Below are 22,832 nucleotides of genomic sequence, written 5' to 3'. Positions count from 1 at the left end.
AAGTACCAATCCAGTCTCTCACTATTTATCCTTCTATCTACGTGATTATGCTTCCTGCCCACATGATTATGCAAGAGAGGAAGCCAGTTGGTTCTTGGGAAATGTAGTTTGAAAGAGCCCTAAATATCCACAGGAAGTTTAGATCAGGGACCTCAAAATTAGTTCAAGGACTCCCAAATTTCCAATATCAGAGACAACACATGAGTTGTCTTTTGTAAGTAGATATAGATATAGATACAGATACACAAGCAACCAGGTTGGTGGCACAGGGCATAAAGTCCCAGGCCTGGAGTTAGGAAGACTCATTTTCTTGAGTTCAAATCTGACCTCAGACACTTCCTAGCCATGTGACCCTAGGCAAGTCATTTCACCTTGTTTGCCTCAGTTTCCTCATTTGTAAAAATGAGCTGGAAAAGAAACTGAGAAACCACTCTAGTATTTTTGCCAAGAAAACTACAAATGGGGTCATGAAGAGTCAGACACAACTGAAATGACTGAACAGCATATATATGTATATAAATGCATATATATGTTTACATATATATGTATATATATGTGTATATATGCAAGATAAATACAAGGTAATTTAAGATGCAAAGTAATTTAGACTAGATGGCTTTTGAAATTCATGCCAACTCAGAGGTTCTATGTTCCTGTGATTCTTTGTGTGGCAATTGTGCAGGATTGGGTGTAATTCTGACCATGATTGTACTTTACATCACACATAATCAGATCTACCTTCTCTAGCACATAGGATATAACTTGTTCAAATGAATAGGATCTAATTAAAATTTTTTTAAAAATCAGCCTCTCCCTCAGTGAATTTCTTTTCTACTGGGTGGACATAACTGAAGGATATATCTTGACTTTTCACAGGGCAACCTTGAAAAATCTTTTGTCTAACTCTGTCTTAGTTTCCCTGTCTGTCTTTGGAGAGTAGAGTCAGAAATGCTGAAAGGAAGAGTATTGCTTACCCCTAAACTCCCAGAAGCTCTAGAAACTCCCACCTATACCCTCCCTTGTGCCTTTGTTTCTAGGCTTCTGGATTAAGTTGCTTTGAAATTAATTTGCCCTCACATTTCTGACCCCATTGCTACAGAGAGTGTCAAGAGCACTAGGCACAAGGACCAAGAGGAACGAGAGGGCAGGAGGTGAGTCTTGGGGGATTTGAGGACAAACAGCTCTCTCAGAAGACTGGCCAAGCAAAGGGTAGGCTCAGGGGACTGAGAGACGTCTTACAATGAGGATCAGAGAAATGGACTGGCAGGGAGCACTCAGCCTCTCCAAAATGCTCTTTGCTCCCCATCTGCATTTTTTGCTTTCCCCATCTTCTATCTTCATCTTCAAAGGATTATTGATGCAGAGTAGAAAGGAAACTTAGAGGTCATCTAGTCTAACACTTTCATTTTACAGATGAGCAAACTAATTCTCAGAGAGGTTAAGTAGTGTCAGAGGTTGGGTTTGAAGTCAGATCTTCTAACTCCAGAGCCTGGTGTCCTTTCCACTGTACCATACTGTCTCCCTCATTGTCTCTCTCCAGGTCTGCTTCTCCTCATCTCTTTCTGTTCCCATCTCACCCTCCCTCTATCTTTGTTTATTTTGTGCTTGTTGCTCAGCGGCTACCACCCAAAGTTCTGGGTGTCATTGTCCTCAGACCTCCAAGTCACTCCCCTTCCTTCCTCAATGAGTTCAGTGTTTGGCTCAAAGCCTTGCTCTTTTAATCAACTCCTGCCCTCATGCTAAGGAACTTCAACCCACATGCTGATATTCCCACAAACACCCTAATTTCATAATTCCTCAATTTATTCATTTCATGGTACCTAGTCCTCCACCCCATTTCTGCCAAACACAAAGATGGTCATAACTTAATATTGGCCATCATCCACAAATGCATTCTTTCCATATTCATTAACTCTGAAATTCCCTTATCCGATCACAGTCTCTAGTTCCACTTTTCCATACTATGACCTTTGATTCCTCAGTCCTTCAGTTCTCTTCTAGGTGATCAAGTCTGCATTAGCTACATTTTCCTCTCTTCCCCATCATGACCCCTTAATGAACCATTTAACTCCATCCTGCCCTCTCCTTGCCCTGCCAAGTTTCAACCTTGGATTCCTTCCACCATCTAATGCCTCACTCCTATACACATGCTGCTGGACAAAATTGGAGAAGACCATGAAACAATGCTGACTATGACCCCATTTGGGGTTTTCTTGGCAGAGATATTGGAACAGTTGACCATTTCCTTCTCTGGCTCATTTGACAGATGAGGAAACTAGGCAAACAGGGTGAAGTGACTTGTCCAGGGTCACACAGTTAGTAAGTGTCCAAGGTCAGATTTGAACTCAAGGAGATGAATCTCCTTGACTCCAGATCCAGCACTATGCATTGATAGTGCTACCTAGCTGCCAATCTTCATTCATGGTGGCCTCCATTTGGGCAAGTCATTTAAGCTCTTCCAGCCTCCGTTCCTTCATATGTAAAATGAGGAATCTAGACCAAATGACCTCAAGATCCCTTCTAACTTTAGACCTATGATCCAAGTCCTATTGCCTGTTTCCATGATTCCTGGTCCCTACCTCTTACTCTTTCTATTTTTGTCTGTTCCAAAATGTCTGTCCCTTCCTTTCATCCTCCTCCTCTCAGCTGCTTGGATTCACCCTATTCAATTGTCTCGGGCCCCACAGTGTCCCTGAAACCTTCCCGTTGCTGGTCCCAGAAAGCTTTCCATCCAAAAGGCAGCAGGTTGCCATTGTAGAATTGTCATGGCAACCTGGGGCACATTTTAGATCAATGCACACCTTTGAAGTTAAAGAATAGGGGCAGGATGTCATCTCTCTCTCTGGGTCTTATTGGAGCCTCTGAGGCCACCCTCCTCTTCCTCTTCACTTAAAATGTAGCCAGCCTCCTAGCTGAGTGCAGGGGTCCTTTCCTGCTACACCAAAGAGGGATCTCAGCCCAGAGGCAGCCGATATCACCTATTTGTCCAGCCAGGGAGAACCAGAGGGTCTGTAAGTGAAGATGCCACCTCCTCACCATCACCACACACACACACACACACACACACACACACTTTCCTCTCTTATCAGGATGCAGACTTAGGGATTTTCTTTACAAACTTCAGCCTTACTCAGTATAGCTTAGGATGTAGGAGGTGAGAGATGGAGAAAAGCAGTGGGTTCTCCAGAGATTGTGCCTGATGGGAACCTTGGGAGCAAGGAACAGAATGAGAGGAGCTGGGGCTAGAGGAAGACTGGGATTGAGGGACCTCAGCTGCGAGCATTTTTGCATATTTAGCTCCCAGTGCATCTCCCTTCTTCTGCAGTTCAGAACCTAATCCCTGAGGCCAAGGGAGGAGAGGGAAGTCCATGCTCTAAATATCTCATTTGGATATTTCTCTCTCTCTAGTTCCTTAAGTATTAAGGGTGGGCAGTATCTCTCTATCTTAATACTCCTCACTCCAATATTCCTCTGCTCCTCCAATTGGCCAGCCTTGGCCCAATCCTCTCTGTGTCTAAGGTGGGTGACATCTTGAGCAGGAACTGGAATGTAGTGGGGCAAAGTGGGAGAGGAATAGGATTGTGCCTGGCCTGGGAAGAGGGGGGAGGATTTCTCTGGAACCCAGTGGTTTCTTTCCTTGAAAGGGTGATGTGAACAAGTATTACCAGAAGTGAGGCTGAGGAGGGGACAGAAGGGATGGCAGGAGTGGGCCCTGCCCCAAGGGGAAGAGGAGGAGGGGAATCCTTAAGGGGGTGAAAGATGTGGCTAGTGGGGGGATGAGGCACCACTGAGAGACTGTCTGGTTCTGTGTCTGAGCCTCACCAAGGCTTAATAGCTCCTCTCTCTTGCAGACTCATATGGGACCATCAAGTCCTCTGTTGGCCCATACCCAAGGGTCTCTCTCCATGCTCCTTCCCAGACTGATCTTTCTCTCCACAGGAAAAGGCAACATGAAGGGGAATCCAGAGGAGGACATTCCCTTTGCCCTGTACCAGCACCAGACATGCCAGAGTCACACAGATGTGGGGGGTTCTTCCACCACCCCGTCCCTTTCTCCCAGCCTGGTCCAACAGCAGGGTCAAGTTGATCAGGTGAGTACGGGTTCCTTCCCTCTTCTCTTGGTCATCCTGCTTGGATGTTGGGTGAATGCAGGAGTATCTCTGAGAAACAGGGGGGATGTAGTGGAAAGTTGGTCTGAAATCAAAAGAGCTGGATTTGAATCTTATTTTCTAGCCATGTGACCTTTGCTCACCATCCTTTCTCAGAGGCTGTTTCCTTATCTGCAAAGATGAGGATGGCAATACCTGTACCAACTAATTTAGAGAGTTAATTAATTTATTTTTAACCCTTACTTTCTGTTCTAGTAACAACTCTAAGATGGAAGGGCAAGGGCTAGGCAAAAGGGGTTAAGTGACTCGCCCATGACCAAACAGCTAGGAAGTATCTGAATCCAGATTTGAACCCAGGTCCTCCTGACTCTTCAGGTGTGGTGCTCTATCCACTGAGCTACCTAGCCTCCCTTTAGAGAGTTATTTTAGAAAGTTACTGTGAGGAAAGCCCTTTGGAAACTGTGGAGGGGAGAGGAATTGGGGTTGGAACTAGACCTGTGAGTTCAGCAGTAAAGGGAACTCCCACGTGAAGAGTTGGCATCTTCTCTGCATTTTATATGGCAGTCACATAGTCTGGGTCAGAGGTAGATCTCTTCTGGTAGTAAGGCCAAGGCGAGGTTTCTGTATACCATGTCATGTTTAACTTATAGAAATGTGAGGAAGGATGAGGATAAAAGAAAAGAAAGAAAGAATAAGGATGTCTAGTGGGGCTCAGGCTGTCTAGGAGGTATTTTGAGGGAGCTGAGGGGGTTTTTGTCTCCTCAGGAATTTGGCAGAAGCATTGGGTTAAGGGAACTCTTGGTGTTTCTTTCCTCTGGAGCTAGGCTCACTTTCTCCCTAGGTGCTCTCTGCCTAGGCACGCTGCAGCTCTAGCCTTACCCAGAGAACCCAGAATATCCAATGGGGAGGGAGGCTGGCATGTGGACATGATAGCGATTCATGAGAGTGGTTGGAGAAAGGGTAGGGCAGTGGTCACGGGGGGCAGAGATAGGCTTCAATCCTTGGGTGGCTTTCTCCTGAGAGTTTCCTGGCTCTTGGGGAAATGGGTCAAGAAATTTCCTCTCCTCTAGGGATGGCTGAGCTGAGCAATGGGTGGGGTACAGTGGAATTAGGACAATGGAAATGTCCAGAAGTGGGAACCACAAGGAACCGAGTTATAGGATCTGTCCCCTTCCCTCAAAGCTTAGGTCTGGCTGAGTAGAGAGGAAATAAGCATTTATACAGTGCCCACTATATACTAAGCACTTTACAAATATTAGCTCACTGCTGATCCTTAGAACTAGGTGGTAAGTGCTGTTATTTCAGTTGAGGAAGCTCAGGCAAACAAAGGTTAACTGACTTGCCCAGGATCAGTATCTGAGGTCAGATTTGAACTCAGGTCCTCCTGACTCCAGGTCCAGTACTCTATTAACTGTCCTATTTGGCTGCCTGTAGAGAGCAAACCTGAGGCTCTCTCACCAGGGAGATGGATTCAAATAGGAAGGAGTCAATGCCCAAGTCCATGACCCTCCATTCTTCTTGTTCCCCTGGCCTAAGCTGATGAGGTTACTAGCAAAGGAAGTGCCATGTGCCATGGGGAAGGAAGGAGATAGGGAGATCCTTTAGGTTGTAAGAGGTTCTAGGTTTGGGAGAGATGGGAGAGAAGTTGTTAAGGAATGGAGAAAGGTGAGAAAAGGTTCTGGAGGAAATGGGAAGGTTTTAGAGGAAAATGAGAAGATTGTGGGAAGAGAGAAAAAAGAGTTCTGGAAGAAGACAAGGAAGTCTTGGTGGGGACAAGACATTCTCAGAGGAATGAGAGGTCTCAGGGAAGATGAGATCCATGGGAGTCCTAGGAATAATGGGGAGGTCTGAGGTTAGAAGGGTAGGATGAAGGGATGGGCAGAAGTCTTTGGGAGTGGGTGATGATTAGGGATAGGAAGGTCAGGGAGGATAGCAAAGAAATCATGAAGCATCTAGATCATTCTGGAAAGGAAAATTTAGAAGGCTGAGAGGGAGAAGGAATGTCTTTGTGGGGTGAGTTGGGGAATGTTCTCAAAGGGTTGGGGAGATCTTGGAAGAAGCCTTCGAGAAAGGTAATACATGGGTGGGGAGGTGTTCCTTGAATGAGAGGTCCAGGAAGTGCAACCTTCTTCCCATTACCCATCCTCCCTTCCACCTTCACTTCCATCTCAGGAACTAATCACTCCAGCTGAGCTTTGTGAAGACAAGGGCATCAGGAAAAGAAAGGGCTTCAGATGAAATCTGAATCCTGTGACTCAGAAGGAAGTCCTTGCTGCCCCTGGGATTCTTTGTCCAGAACCTTAGAAAATGCCCCCAGGATCCAGCTCTTTAATCCACTCAGCCCCAGTGTTCCCCACCCCTCTACTTTCAGGCTTACTGGCCCTTTAAGGAGTTTCTTGCTGGGACAGATGCCTCAACTTCTCATTGTGCTAACTGGATGTACTCCACAAAACCAGCATCTGCTTTGCCCACCCTGCTGGCCAGCCCAGCACACCTGGATTTCTACACCTGCAACTTGAAGCCCAACCCCCTGGATGCTGCCTTGGGAGGTCAGGCCCTGAGTAAGGACCATGTTAACCATGGAGAGGGTTGCTTTGTTCTCTCATGTTTGGGGACTGAGAAGAATCTGGGAGTAAGGGGTTCAATGAAGGGAATGAGGTCTTACCCTGAGGGTGAGGATGGGGACCTGGACAGTGGATGGTTGCTCACTGGGATGGATCAGAAGGATGAGGACCCATTGGGGGAAAAGGAGGCGCAGCGAGGGTTGCAAGGCTTCTGGCCACTGTGATTCTGATTCCTTGGCTGAGGACATGACCCACATTCCCCATTTCCTTTCTTTTGGTTCAGAGAGTAGGGAGGGAACCTTAGAACATAGAATATCAGAGCTGGGAGGGCTCTTAGAATATAGAATGAGTCAGAAGAGGGAGGACCCTTAGAACAGAGAATATCAGAGCTCGAAGGGACCTTGGGGCATTGAATGTTAGTGATGGGAGGGATTTTAAAACAGTGATCTTAGAGCACAGAATATCAAATTGGGGACATAAAATTTGGAACAAAGGACATAGAATGTGAAAGCTGGACATGATCTTAGAACTTAGAATGTCAGAGCTAGGAGGAATCTTAAGAAGGAGAAGCTATCAAGGGTTACTGAGTTGGTTTATTGCAGAGGCAGGACTAGAATCTTCTAATGTACTGGAATGGACTGATTTTGGAGGGGCTGGTGGATGTAAATAAGAGGAAAGGCTTCCCCCAAGGAGACTTTGGTCCTGACTACCATGTTTCTTGTCTTCCCCTGTCATACAGTACCTCCTTTTCCCCAAGAGCACAAGACCTCAGAGTCAAATCTGGCTTCTACCGATGACCCCAAACTCACAGCCAAGCACCTTCTGGGCAAGAAGGCAAAGAGTGAATCTTGGAGCGCCAGCCCTCCTGCTTCACATCCCAGTCCAGCTCCCATCCCCTTCAACATGAAGTTCTCATTAAATCACCACCCTCTGTGCCCTTCCTACCCCCTTCTCTTGCCCATTAAGCCCTCATCCTCACCAAAGACATGTTTCTTAGCCTATGGTCCCCACTACTGTCCCCTTTTTCTCCCACCCCTGGCTACTCCCTACCCTGACTGGGCTGATCAGCTGATACACCCTGATGGGCCATATTCCCTTGGTGCCCACTCCCCTTCACAGACCATGATTTCACCCTCTCCTGCTGGACCGTGGGCCCCAAGTGAGGCCAGCGATGAGAGTCTTTCACCTTCCCAGTGCTGTTCTACAGGGTTGGACCCAGAGGCTGTTGCAGGCAAAGCTGGCAGAATTCCCAGTTTGGACACCACAGCTCGGCCTTCTCTGCTGAAGAAAGAGAATGGCAGAGTCTTGTACAAGTGCAATATTTGTGCCAAGAGTTTCAGGCAGCTCTCCAACCTCAAGGTACCCACAGCACCATCTCCTTCCCTACTCCAATTCTTCCTCTTCCTCCTTGGATTCCCAATGCCACTCCAAACCATCCTAATATATCACCCCTTAGCCCTCCTCTTCTCTACTTCTGACCTCCACCAAGGAAAATTCTGAAAAAGGAAAAGAAAAAAGAAAGAAAAATCAAGGGAGATTTGGAGAGGGTAGAGACTAAAACATGAAGTGGAAAGGACATGGGTGGGAGAGAAGAACTGGAGGGGTAGGGGTTAACCCTGGTTGGGTGTGCCCTGAGATGTGGGATCACCAGCAGAGGCTAGGCGCTATGGGAGTAAGAATATCTTCAAAGGTATGAATTCATAAGTGATTAGAGCTAGAAGCAAGGGTATGCTGGCTTCTAAGAGCTGATTGTTACATGTTCAGGGCGAGCATTCACACCTTTGAAATTGGCAACTGCTACAAATCAGAGTTCCATTTATTGTTTTATTGATTGCCTCAACTTAAGAGAGTAATAGAGAAAATATTAATAATGCAGCTTAAATGCCCATGTATATATATCACCCCTTACCCCTCCTCTTCTCTACTTCTGACCTCCACCATCTTTTTTTCTCAGCAAACCAGCAAAACATTTCCCCCTCACTAAAAGCTACCTTAGAGATTATAAGATCATAGATTTCAGGCTAGAAGAAATTTGAGAAGCCAATGAGTCAAACCTTCTCATTTTATAGCTGAGTCAATTCAGGCCCAGAAAAGTCAAGCAAAGACCAAAAGCTGTTGCCTACACAGAGAAAGCAAGAGGCAGAGCTGAAATTGGAACACAGATCCTCCAAATTCCAAATCCTGATCTAGCCCCCTTAGCCATTACCTAGCATGAAGTGCTCTCTGCACATAGTAGGTGCTTAACAAATATTTCTGGAATTTAGTTATGGAACATGTCACATAACTTTCCTGATCATTTCCCTAGACTGTTAAAAAAAGAAAAAAGAAGATGGAGGTATTTGAGAGGTCCTGGAGCAATGGAGATGTTCAGAGGGAAAGAAGGATGTCCAGGAGAGGAAGGGAAGGTCAAGAGACTGGGAGTTCAAGAGGCATAAAGAGAGGAGGAAATAGAGAGGGAATCTTGGAAATTAGAGGGAATAGAGAAGAAAAAATCTTGGGAAGACAGAGATGAGATGGGAGGTAGAGGGCGAGGGAAACCTCTAGGGAAGGAGAGGAGAGCAGGAAGGATTGTCCCTGGAGCAGTCTGTTTCTGGCAGTTCCCAGACCCTTCTTCTCCCTTTCCCAGGTCCACTTCCGAGTCCATAGTGGAGAACGGCCTTTTCAATGTCCTCTTTGTCAGAAGAGTTTCACCCAGCTTGCCCACCTGCAGAAACACCAGCTGGTCCACTCAGGAGATCGGCCTCACCAGTGCTTGGTGAGATCTTCTACCCCACCCTCCCAGCCTTTCCCCTGAGCCTTAGTTTCCCCATCTGTAAAATGAGAGGTTGGGCTAGATTGACCTCACACCCTTCTCCCATCCCATCCATCAGACAGCTGGAAGAATGCAGTGAAAAAAAAAAAAAAAGAATCCAGGAAGGCTTTCTGGAGGAGGAAAAATCCAATACGGGGTTGAGGAGAGACAGAAAGGAGCAGAGAAGAGAGGTGGGAGTTAGTAAACTGAGAAGTCCTTGAGAAGAAGGGAGCAGAGAAGCTGAGTCTAGAAGGTGGACAAGAAGATGGAAGGCACAGTGGGGATGGAGGGCACAGGGACAATGGGTCAGTGCCACCCATGCCTTCCACTCCCATACTAGGTTTGCCACAAGTGTTTCAGCAGCAGGAGCAGCCTCAAGACTCACCTGCGGCTGCACTCACTGTCCAAGCAACAAAAGCTGTGCTTGTGTCCTGGCCATACTCCCCTGTTCCCATGCTGCCTGCTGGCCCCATGCCTGGGAGGGTGCCAAGAAACTGGAGAAGCTGGCATTGCTGTGGCCAGTGCACCCTGAGTCCACCGGTGCCAGGGGATAGCCTCTAGACCAGCCTGTCTGATTTTCAGGATCACAACAGCCTGGGAGTGGGAGCTGGGAAAAAGACAGAGCTACTAAGGTACTTCCAGTGGAACAAGCTGAACCTTTCTGATTTGGCCTGGTGGGCACAGCACTGGTTGTTATAATCCTTCCTAGGGGTCATGCTTTGCTACTTTCTGCCTGGAAGACTTGAGTCAAGAGGGTATAGGGATGACTGTAATGCCTGGAAACTATCTAGAGCTATCTGGATCAGATGTGATTGTCTCCAATATCCCTTCCAAGCTCTGATAACCTGTGTCCTAAGAACCCTCCCTGACATCCTATGTCTGAAGAGCCCTCCCAGCTTTGATATTCTTTGTTCTTAGGGTCCTCTCGGGTCTGACATTCTGACATTTCATTTTCTAAAGACTCTCCCAGTTCTGCCATTTTCTGTTCTAAGGTCCTTCCCAGTTCTGCCATTCTCTGTTCTAAGGTCCCTCCCAGCTCTGACATTCTCTGTTCTAAGGTCTCTCCCAGCTCTGCCATTCTCTGTTCTAAGATCCCTCCCAGCTCTGCCATTCTCTGTTCTAAGGTCTCTCCCAGCTCTGACATTCTCTGTTCTAAGATCCCTCCCAGCTCTGACATTCTCTGTTCTAAGATCCCTCCCAGCTCTGACATTCTCTGTTCTAAGGTCTCTCCCAGCTCTGACATTCTGGGTTCTAAGGGCCCTCCCAGCTCTGATATTCTCTGTTCTAAGATCCCTCCCAGCTCTGACATTCTCTGTTCTAAGGTCTTTCCCAGCTCTGACATTCTGGGTTCTTAGGGCCCTCCAGCTCTGTTCTTCTGTATTTTAAGGGGCCTCCCAGTTTTGACATTCTGTGTTCCCTTATGGATCTTCAAAGGCAAGAAGAGAGTCCTCTGTTGCCTAGAATCTATCCTTCTCACACCATTACAATCTTCCTTTATATCTTGGCTGGTCCCCAGGGGACAAGGAAGAGCAGCTGCCTGGCATCGTCTAGGTAGCTGGATGAGGGACAGTGAAGCCCAGTATTTCTCTATCCATAACCTGACTCACTACCTGGGACATGAGAGGGAGCATCTTCCACTAGACCACAGGTCCATCCATTCCTTTTGCTAACTCTCTCACTTCCTGGGCAAGGTGGGAAGGGCAGTGGGAGGCCAACCAGATGAGCCTGCTTTACAATAGTTCTTAATGCACATCTTTTTTATTTTCTTTGTACAATAAAGGGTATGTTGTAAAACAACATACAGCAACAAAATAAAGATAAAACAAAAGCTTGTTGAATTGCATTGAATTGGAGGGCCCTCAGTACACAGACATTTAGAATTGGAAGGTGCTTTAGAGAGCTACTGTTCCAGCCTTGCTTAAACAGAGGAGGAACTGAGATGGAGAGAAGGGAAGGAGCCTAGAACAGGTAATACTTAAGCCCTGGTGTCCTGGCTCTTCCATACTGCCTCCAACTGATCACAACCCAAACCATCAGCAACGGAAACAAATATTTCTACAGCAGCGATTCTGGAGGAAAGATGGGATAGACTGACGGCAAACAGCCAGCCTGGAAAGTGAAAAGACCCGAGTTCAAATCCTCTACAGAGTAGATGCTGGCTGCATAACTTTGAGCAAGTTAATTAACTGCTAAAGGACCCCAGACAACTCCAAGATCATAAATTACAGAGAAGGTACCAACTTGTGTGGGTAGAGTGGGTTTCCTCATGAGGGAAGCATTGGGGTAATGTTAGCTGCTCTTTCTGGTGTCTCACCCTAGGTAATTTCCCCTTCTCTCCCTCAGTTTCCCAGATACAGGTTTTCCCATTCCTTCCTGGCTGCTACCACCAGTTCTTTTGCCTGAGAGTCTCTTCTTTGAACAAAGTTTACAAGTTTCTCCCTTGTTCTCTTGCCTCTGAACCAAGAACCAAAGGATTTTCACTCACACACACACACAAAACAACAAACAAACAAACTTAAACTCTTCATCCTAACAGGGACACAGTACATAAAATAGCACAAATGGGGGAGCATAAGATCATAGCTCTTGGGTTTGAAGGGGCCACAGGGACCCTCTAATCTAAGCTTGTTATTTAACAGATGCAGAAACTGAGGCTCAGGGAGATTGTGATTACATAGATAGTATGCATCAGAAGTGGGATTTGAACCCAGATCCTCAGACTGAAGATGTTACCAGGTTATAAAAAATAATCCTTAAAGCCTCACAAGAAACATTCTTTGTCCTACTCCCACCTGGGGTCATAGAGACCTTCTTGTCTACTGTACTACCTGAGCAATTCCTTCTGGTCCTGGGAGCTGGGCTTGCCTAGTCCCTCTGTCCTTCTTTTATTGAGTGGGCATTTTTTGGCCCCTTTATAAGGCAGAACCCATTCTGAAGTCATCGTCTTCATCCCTTGTAAAAGAGACAAGGGTGCTCACAGGTGTATAACTGGGGCACCCCTTCCTAGAGTCAAGGTACTTTCCTTGACTTGGCTACCAGTCTTCTGTTGCTAATGACTTCCCCTCTAAGGTTAACTTCCTTCTGTTCTTTATGTAAATACCTATTTGTGCAGATATTGTCTCCCCCCCACCCCCATTAGAACTTAGAGTCTTTAGTTATTCTTAGCAACGCTGTGATTTAAGATGATCTCAGAGACTCCTGATGAAAAATACCACCTGCCTTCTAAGAAAGAACTGATGGAAGAGTCTGAATGCAGATTGGAACATGCTATTTCTCTCTCTGTCCTCTCCTCTCCTCTCATCTCCTTCTCCTTCTCTTCCTTCTCTTCATTTGAGATCTATATGTTTTATATGATTACACATGTAAAATGTATATCAGATTGCTTATTTTCTCAGGAAGGGAGGAAGGCAGGGAGGGAGTGAATGAGGGAGGGTCAAAAGAAAGGAGAGAATTTAGAACTCAAAACTTAAAAAAAGTTTAACTTTTTTTTCATGTAATAGGGGAAAAATAAAATATTATTTTTTAAAGAAAACCATAAGTGAACATTATTTATTTGTTATATCTTTTAATTTTGTTAAACCTTTTCCAATTATATATTTTTTAAACCCTTACCTTCCTTCTTGGAGTCAATACCGTGTATTGGCTCCAAGGCAGAAGAGTGGTTAAGGGTGGGCAATGGGGGTCAAGTGACTTGCCCAGGGTCACACAGCTGGGAAGTGTCTGAAGCCAGATTTGAACCCAGGACCTCCCGTCTCTAGGCCTGGCTCTCAATCCACTGAGCTACCCAGCTGCCCCCCCCCTTACATTTTTGTATGAGGGTTTTGTGAGAATTTGACATCTCTGGTCTAGACGATCAAGAAAACAATAAATTAAGCCCTGATGTGTAAAAGTTAATTTAAAAATAAATGTAGGGGGGCAGCTGGGTAGCTCAGTGGATTGAGAGCCAGGCCTAGAGACGGGAGGTCCTAGGTTCAAATCCGGCCTCAGACACTTCCCAGCTGTGTGACCCTGGGCAAGTCACTTGACCCCCATTGCCTACCCTTACCACTCTTCCGCCTATAAGTCAATACACAGAAGTTAAGGGTTTAAAATAAAAAAATTAAAAAATAAATGTAAACTCCTTGAAGGGCAGGGGCTGTTATTGATTTTTCTTGTATTCTCAGAACTTAGCCCAGCCCCAAAAGTTAGTCATCAGGGCAGTCTGTCGTGAGTGTGCCCAGGACAGGGTGTTCACTGGCTAGTTCCCCAGTAACAGCTATACTGAGACATCTGTATAATATCCTAGAGACAACACAGGGAGCTACTGGAAATTTCTGAACAGGTATCGGTATTTTAGGAATTTCAATTTGACAGTTATGTGGATGTGGTTTGGAGAGAGGTGAGACTAGTCAGGAATCCAAAGACAGAAGACGAGGAAGCCCCTCATCTCTTGGCTGAGAGGTGATGGATGGTAGGTACGGCACGAGACACCCATGTTTAGAGATGACAATCCTAGTACAAATTCGTTTTGCTTAACCACACTTTTGTTACGGGGGAGGCCCATATTTGAAAGAAGAGGGGAAAAGAGATGGAGTGACAGTAATGTAAAGAATGTCAATGAATACACATAATCCCCAGAAGAAAGCGAAAGGAAGTTCAATAGGGGACATAGACAAGGTGGTAATGTTGTTACTCCTATGTTCAATTTATATAAACGTGCATATATATATTAAACAAACTATATGGAATACATTTACAAATGTCATACACAACCCCTGTTTTCTGACCTCCTTTATAAATGCAAATCATTTTTTGATTTTCTTGTTTATAATATAAAAAACACAAGTCATGGAATATAATGAAATCTTACTGTGGTGAAAAAAATGATAATTATAATTAATTCAGAGAAGCATAAAAAGACCTCAACGGATGCGAAAGGGAAATAGGTAGAACCAGGAAAACAATATATATATACACAATGGTGCTATAAAAATAGCTCACATTTATAGAGCCCTATCAGATTTGCAGGACACTTTAGGAACATTACTTCATTTTAGCCTCTCCACAACACAGGTGATATTACTATTCCCATTTTATACAAGTGAAGTGAGTTGCCCAGAGATAGTGTTTAAGGCAGAATTCAAATCCAGGAGTTCCTGATTCCAAGTCTGCTACACCACCCAGTGGACATTATTTAGAATACAGTAATGCCAACAGAAAGAACAATAAGTCGAGAAAGCTGAGAAACTTTAAAATAACCAGATTTGGCTCCATGAGAGATATGAGATGACATCTCTCCTTACTGCTTTGCAGAGGGGAGGGATGATGGGTATGGAATATTCGTTAGGCTTTTCAATATATGTGGTTAGTTTTGTTGAATTCACAGAATTACAAAATCTGATCTTTAGAAGGGAGTCCAGCTCCCATCTATTACAACTCATACAAGGAAGCAATTCCCATAATAACGTTCCCCAACAAGGGAACATCTAGCCTCTACTTAAAGACTTCCAAGGAGGGGGAACACATTACCTCCCAAAGAAGCCCATTTCATCTTTGTTGTGGAGTCATTGCAGTCATGGCTGACTCTTTGTGACCCCTTTTTGGGGTTTTCTCAGTAAAGACACCAAAGTGGTTGGCCAGTTCCTTCTCTGGCTCATTTCACAGACGAGGAAACTGAGGCAAATTGAGTGAAGTGACTTGCCTTGGGTCACACAACTAAGAAGTGTCTGAGAACAGATTTAAACTCAGGTCTTCCTGATTCTAGGTCCATTGCTCAATCCACTGGGCCACCTAGCTGTTTCTGTATGCATATAACTCCATATAAATTTGTGGTCAAGTCTAAAGATGTGGGGAGGGGAGGGAGAGGGAAGGAGCCATTTTTTGACGTATGGATAGATATTCCCTGTCTGGGAATATCAGTCCAGGCAATCCTGTGGAAATGGGCAGAGCCAATTTATCTGCTATGTGTGAAGGACTGGATAGAAAACCTAACTGGGCTTCTGGAGCCAGAAGAATTGATAGCTTTAGGGATTGCTGAGCCTGTAAAAAGGGGTCTCTAGCTTGGTCCTTCATCATTCTCTTTTCCTTTCCAGCTCTAAGGAGGCAGGACTGCTCAGGGGATGGGCACAGTCTAACCTCCCTCTTTCCCATGACTGCTCAGTTTCCCAGACTCATAAGATCACCTGGATACTTCCTCCTGGGGACTGTCATCACCTTAAATGGGGAAAGAAGAAATCCAAAGAAACAGAGGCATCAGCCACGGCCAGTTGGGAGACAGGGTGGCTGCCTTACCTCCTCCAGAAGATCAGCGGTATCTTAGCTGGGACAGAAATTGGAACAGCAAAGCGGAATGGGGCAAAGAACCTTTCTGATACTCACTCACTTCTAGGCTCAGGAAACCCCGAATCATCTGTTCTTCCAACTTTACAGTCAAGGAGAAAACTCTTTGTCCCTGCCTGATACTCACATGACCGGGAATCATTGCCCCTTATGTCAGCCAATGACAAACCTCAATTATGTGCCTACTATGTGCCAAGCACTAGGGATATAAAAGCAGGCAGCCCTCCAGCCCCCCAAACCCCACTCCTGGCTATCAAGAAACTCATAGCTCATTAGGGGAACAACATGCAAACAATTATGTACAAACAAGAAAAATACAGGTTAAATTGGAGAGAATGGTGGCTTGGCCTGAAAGCAAGTCAGGATGTTCTGTGCATGCTCTAATGATTGACTCTTTTTTCCCCTCTCCCATAGTTCCCATCCACCGATTAAATATGTTTATAGTCTATAAGATCCAGTGCTGATTCAGTGCTGATTCATTTACAATCCTCAAAGGGAAGGTAGAGTTTCAACTGGAACACTCTTTTTTTTTTATTAATTTTTTTTTTTATTTAAACCCTTGTACTTCAGTGTATTGTCTCATAGGTGGAAGATTGGTAAGGGTGGGCAATGGGGGTCAAGTGACTTGCCCAGGGTCACACAGCTGGGAAGTGGCTGAGGCCGGGTTTGAACCTAGGACCTCCTGTCTCTAGGCCTGACTCTCACTCCACTGAGCTACCCAGCTGCCCATGGAACACTCTTTTTTTTTTAAAATTTTTTAATTGGTTAATTAAGAAAACTTTTCCATGGTTCCATGATTCATGCTCTTTCCCTCCCCTCCTTTCACCCTCCTCCCATAGCCAACCCGCATTTCCATTGGGTTTTACATGTGTCATTGATCAGGACCTATTTCCAAATTATTGATATTTGCACTAGGGTGATCGCTTAGAGCAACTGGAACATTCTAAGCAACAAACACGCTCTTCTCCACATTATTGGTAGGGGTATAGAGAACAGACATCACAGAGCACATTGTAGCAGTTAAAGTTTTGTTGCTCCCATTGATTTGGTATCTCCCACTTTTAAAGCTGATAATCTTTCCCCTAAAAAAGGCTGCCTCCCCTAGTTCAAAGCATGTTTGTCTGTGGCACCAAGATTATGGATAATCCTTCAGCCTTGGATATCTCCATTTTTGTTTGAATTTAGGTTCCTCTGTAATCAGCTGAGTTCAACAAATGTTTATTGTGTTTTTACTCTCTATTCAGGGTATTTTGCAGGGCTGTGCTGGTAAATATTTAACAAACAGCTCTCTGGACAAAAACTATATATACAACACATTAAAAAAACCCAACAACCTTACCTTCTGTCTTAGTATCAATACTAAGTGTGGGTTCTAAAGCAGATGAACCGTAAAGGCTAAGCAGCTGGGGTTAAGTGACTCATCCAGTGTCATTCAGCTAGGAGTGTCTAAGGTCAGATTTGAACCCTGGTCCTCCTGAATCCAGACCTGGCACACTATCCATTAAGCTGGCCCACAACACACTTTTAAGTTTAATTTTAAATTAAATTTCTCTTAAGTTTAATTTAGGTCTGTACAATCAATAAAAATATAAATAAAGCCCAGATTTGTAGTATTTCCTGATTTATGGGGTATAAATGGGCACACTGAGAATTTAATGATTGGTTCTCCAGAGTCTGTATGAGCCAGATCCAACATATTGCTGCTAGGGGCAACTCCCCACCCTACCCCCCAACCCCTACCCTTAAGGAGCTAGTAGAGGGGATACAACATGTAAGCAAATTGCTATCACACCAATCAGAATGAGGAAGGTGTGCAGAAATCAGAGAAGTCTGAGGAATGGGTGGAGACGGGGCAGAAGGGTGTATTTCTTCTAGAAGGGAAATCAGGAAAGGATGGAGAACTCGAGTTGAACCTTGAAGGATTAGCAGAATTTCAACAAGTACCAGTATGCTAGTAGAATATTGGTACTTGTGGAAATTCTGCTAATCCAATCATTGCACTACAATAATCCAGGGAAGAGAAGGGACCAGAACGGCAAAGAGACAGGGGAACGCATTGCTGGTGGAGGCTGGGGCTGGGCTCTTGTCCAGGCTTCAGGGTGCAGGACCTGCTCTTCTCTGTCTCCCTCTAATGGTCATCAGAGCATCTTGCTATGATGCTATACCAGGCTCCAGTGTTTGTGGAGGGACCAAATTCACAAGATTGAGGCAATCCCTTCCTATAGGCTGTTTCCTCCTGCCTACTCTGCTGAGCATCCCTAGACTTTCAGGGCTTTCCCAGAAGGGAATAGCTCCTGAAGAGCCTGTCTAGACTTCTGCCTCAGAGCACCAATTATAGGTGTAGTTCTGTTTATGTGTACCCATGCCTTTTGCTCATGTGTGTCTGGGCACATCTATATGTCTGCTGGTGTCTCTGTTCATATGGCTGTACTTGGGGGCTTTGTGGGTTTCTGAAAATTGGGCTCAGACATTCCAGAATCCACATTCTTTTGATTGTGTTGGAGTTAATCAATCAACTAGTGATTCAAGAAGCATTTACTGTCTACTATTTTCGAAGCACTGTTAGGCACCAGCATCTTTAAAACAGAAATAATAACATTCACTAGGTTGTTAGGAGGAACGGACTTTGTAAAACTTAAAGCTAGAGAAATAATAAGAATTATAATGATCCTGACATTTCTACAAATGGTTTATGGCTTGCATACATTATTTAATTTGATCCTTAGATGGGGGGCATGGGGGAGTCCCACCATTTCCTGACTATCCTCCTCCAGCCATGCCTTTGGCTCTCTGGCTACCAGGGATAACCTAGAGAATGGTAAGAGCCCAGAGCTAAGGACAAGGACCCAAGGGGGAGGAAGAAGAGAGGGAGATAAGAAATGGATCCTGAAGGACAGGATGTAAGGTTTTGCAGTTAGGTACTATGGGTAATATTGATTATTTCCCAATAGAATGTTGTTGTGGTCATCATTCATCCATTTTTGAAAGATCTCTTATTATTTTTTTCTAATTTAAGTATTTTTCCATGGTTACATGACTCATGTTCTTTCCCTTCCTCTTTTTCCTTCCTCCTTCCCAAAGCTGACAAGCAATTCCACTGGATTATACATGTATTATCACTCAAATATTATTCATTTTTTAAATAACCCTTTAAAATCCAAAATCCCACATCCAATACCCATATAAACAAGTGAAAAATCAAATGTTTTACTGCTGAGTTTCTACTCCCACAGTTTTTTCTCTCAATGTGCTTAGCATTCTTTCTCATAGGTCCCTCCAGATTGTCCTGGATCATTGCATTGCTATCAGTAGCAAAGGCAATTACATATGATCATCCCACAATTTTTCAGTCTCTGTGTACAGTGCTCTCCTGGTTCTGCTCATTTCACTCAACATCAGTTCATGGAGGTCTTTCCAGCTCAAATGGAAATCAAGCACATCATCACTCCTTATTGTTGCACAATAGTATTCCATCACCATCATATACCACAATTTGTTCAGCCATCCCCCAATCAATGGACACCCCCTCATTTTCCTTTTTTTTTTTGCCACCACAAAGAACACGGCTATGAATATTTTTGTACAAACATTTTTCATTATTATTTCTTTTCATCCTTCATTTTGGAAGAGGACCAATGACTTTCTTGACTTATGACTCTCTCTTCTAGAGTCATCCAAGTCTAGTGGCAAGACAAAAGTCAGGATGACTACTGATGGCCCAGGATACAGTGGACAACCTTGACTTCTTTGATGTGTGGTCAAGCTCTAAGTGCTCCGTGGTATCTGCTTTAGCCGCCTTCGTGGCTGTTGGAACAAATTGTTCTCATCCATCCCATTCTGCCTGAGGGAAGTCTTCACATGTAGACATTCCCCCTAAGTCACTGACAGGTTTGAGATCTATCAGTTACCCCCATTGTACCCAGCAGAATGTAAGATCTTTGAGGACAGGGAGCATTTGTAAAGAAGAGCAGGGTTCCCGTTGGCCAATCCTCATAAGTATGTACAGCTTTCTCTTGGTCAGGCAACTTTCCCCACTTCCACTCGAGAGACTGCAGGATATTCAATAATTGTTTTCTCTCTGCTTTCTGTGTACCTTTTTGATTGGTTGCCTCTTGGGTACTGGATGTGCATATTAAATACACAAGTGCTCTTTCTTAGTGGTGGTTTAGGCAATTAATGCTGTAAGTCTCTGGGTGGGGAGAAAGGAAGCTGTGGAGCCAGTGGTCTGTTCTCCACACCCTAGCTCATGTGTATCTATGACTAATAATAATAATAATAATAATAATAGCCAGAATTTCTGTAGCACCAAAGATTTACAAAGTGATTTACAAATATTATCTGATCTCATCCTCAATACAAGTCTGCAAGGGAGCCATCATTATTTTCCTTATTTTACAGATGAGAACCATGAGCCTCTGTTCTATGCCTTGTCATTTGTCCCTCCCTGCTCCTCTCCTCACTTTACAGAGGTTCAGAGACACCAACATGCAGAAGGAATATGTATCTGGATACCAACAGGCTCCCAGGGAAAGGATGATTAGAGATAGCTGGGCCTTGAAAGCCTTTGAAGGACAGACATCCATACTAGAGCTTGCCCTCGAAGCCAGGGAAGTCCCAGCAACCCGCTCGAAGAGTTGGGATAAGGATCAGAGAGCTTACAAAGGCTCTATTTGTTTCTAGTTTGGCATTTTGATCAGCACAGGGTCTGGCCAGAGCAGGCTTTCAGCAGAGCCTCCCATAGGTCACTTAGGCTCCCATCTCTGTCCCTTTCCATAGCTGGAAATCTCTCTCTGCTTCTGTCTTTAAATTCCCAGGTTTCCTGCAATTAGCTCAGGGAATGCCTCCTGCATGAGGTCTTTCCTGTTCCCCTCCAGTGGCATTACATCCCCCCAAGGTTATTTCGTATCTGCCTTGTATGTGTTTTATGTGTACCAATATGTGTGCAAGTTGTTATCCTGAGCCTCAAATGTGCTCCTTGAAGACAGAAATAGAATTCCAATTTGTCTTTTTATTCCTTGCCCTCAGTTCAATACCTAGCCCATGACAGATATTTAATAAAGGTTTGTTAATTGATGACAAATGTATAACTGAGTCCCCACTTTCCAGAGGAGGAAATATGCTCGGAGACTAAATAATTTTACTAGGATCCCAAGATTAGTTAAGTGTCCAGTAGAAAGTAATTTGAAGGATGGTAGTACAATTAGACTATGAGCTTCTCCAGAGCAGGGACAGTCTTTTCTCTCTCTTTTTTTTTTGTATACCCAGAACTTGGCACAGTGCCTGACACATAGTAGGCACTTAATAAATGTCCATTGACTATGAAAAGAGTAGCAAATTCGTCAGTCAGTGAATAAGTATTTATTAATAAGCATTTACCATGTACTAGGCACTGTGCCAAGCTCAGAGGGCTTAAAAGAAGGGCAAAACGTTACCACTCTTCTACCTTGGAACCAATACACAGTATTGATCCTAAGCTGGAAGGTAAGGGTTTAAATTTTTTTTTAATCAAAAAAAAAAAAAAAAGGCAAAAGCCAGCCCTGCCCTCTAGTAGCTTTCAGTCTAAGGGAGACAACATAGATGCTGAGTAGATGGAAGGTGATCCCTGCCTCTAAAGGGCTCCAGAAAGTACAAGGTGAAATAGAAGCTGTTTTGAAGGAAGCCAGGGAAAGAAAGCAAGAGGCAGAGATGACAAGGGAAAGCCAGCCCAGAGACTCAAGTATCTACAGCCAGTGTGGTCTTTTTATTTTTATTTATTTTTTTTTAACTCTTACCTTCCGTCTTATAATCAATACTGTTTATTGGTTCTAAGGCAGAAGAACCATAAGGGCTAGGCAATGGAGTGTCAAGTGACTTGCCCAGGGTCACCCAGCTAGGAAGTGCCTGGGAAGTCCATGTTCTTATCTTTAAAGGAAAGGCTTGGCCAGATGGGATCCTTCCAGCACTAGGTCAATGATTTTAGCCCTAGGTTGATTTTATTTCTGCCTCCTTTCCCCCCACGCTAGCATTACGAGGGAGGGAGTAAGGGGTTTCCTTTGTTGAACTGCACGCCACTTTCAAACACAGATTTGAGCGGAGTAGAAGTCTAGCCAGAGAGCTGGCCGGACGCTTTCCAGGTCTAACGCCGGTGGAGGTTTTTAGACTCTGGCCTCAGCCCTTACTCATGGGTGGCTCCCTCACCTATCTACTTCCAGCTTCCTCCGACCCTTGTCCCCAGCTCTGGCCCCGGCTTCCTTACTCCCTTCCCCCGGCAGCCCGAAGCAGGATCGCCCACCTACGGCAGCCCAACTGCAGAGAGAGTGAAGGGGCTAGAAAAGCAGGCAGGGCTGTGAGATTCGCCGCCCAGCCCCAAGGCGTGAGAGACTAGCGCCCCGGGGGCGTTCAGGGACCGGAGCCTCGCCTCCCTTCCCCGCCCGAGTCCGGCCCGTTAAGTCCCTAGAGCCTAAAAGAGGAGCTGACCCAGTGCCTGCCACTACGCTGCCCCCGCCCCCGGCCCTCACCTTCGGCCGTCGTCTGCTCCCTGCCGGGCTCCTGTTTGTTCAGTGGGCGGGGGCGGGTGGTGAGGGGTGTTTTCTCAGTAAACGCTATGGAATCCGGGTGACACACACCCCACCTCCCTGCCGCTGCTCAGCTGTCCCAGAAGGCCAGCTCCGGGAGAACGGAAGGAGCGTCCGAAGAAAACTAACCCCTCGACGGCCCCCTGCCCTGCCATGGCCGAGCGGCCCCGGCTGCGGCCGCGGCTTCGGGCTCTGGGAGCCCGCCTGGCCCATGTCCTAGGCGGGCTGGGGGGCCGGAGGGACAGGAGGGGCAAGGAGCCACCTCTGCCGGGAAAGCCCAGAGTCCCGGACAGGTGAGGGGGGTGGAGACTTGGCATCGGGGAAGGACTTCTTTAAGGGAGGGTCACGCGCGTCGCGGGTGGGCGTCCCGGGATGTGGGACGGATCTGCGCCGGGGTAGAGACGCTGGAAGGAACTGAGAACATTAAATGCTAGCTGTAGAATGCAGATCCGTAGCGAACATTGGATTGGAGAGCTGGCAGGGACCTTAGAACGCG

The 22,832-nt window shown here is 45.4% G+C and overlaps 1 protein-coding gene across 1 annotated transcript; it reads left to right on the top strand.

Annotated features, from left to right (window-relative positions):
• The first annotated feature begins 3,857 nt into the window (after positions 1-3,857).
• On the top strand, positions 3,858-9,996 carry ZNF683 (zinc finger protein 683). Its single transcript, XM_044668738.1, has 5 exons — positions 3,858-4,091; positions 6,481-6,670; positions 7,413-8,032; positions 9,300-9,428; positions 9,805-9,996. The coding sequence occupies exons 1-5, from the start codon at positions 3,858-3,860 to the stop codon at positions 9,994-9,996; spliced, it is 1,365 nt and encodes a 454-aa protein (XP_044524673.1).
• Positions 9,997-22,832: the final 12,836 nt, after the last annotated feature.

Source organism: Gracilinanus agilis, chromosome 3 (assembly GCF_016433145.1).
Source record: "Gracilinanus agilis isolate LMUSP501 chromosome 3, AgileGrace, whole genome shotgun sequence".
NCBI lineage: Eukaryota > Metazoa > Chordata > Mammalia > Didelphimorphia > Didelphidae > Gracilinanus > Gracilinanus agilis.
Note: the sequence above shows the minus strand (reverse complement) of the source record. Positions and strands in the feature narration are given on the sequence as shown.

Coding starts and splice junctions, on each gene's coding strand:
- ZNF683 (XM_044668738.1), top strand. CDS start 3,858: ATGGGACCATCAAGTCCTCTGTTGGCCCATACCCAAGGGTCTCTCTCC. Junction 6,671..7,412: donor CTTGGGAGGTCAGGCCCTGA/GTAAGGACCATG, acceptor CCTGTCATACAG/TACCTCCTTTTCCCCAAGAG. Junction 9,429..9,804: donor ATCGGCCTCACCAGTGCTTG/GTGAGATCTTCT, acceptor CTCCCATACTAG/GTTTGCCACAAGTGTTTCAG.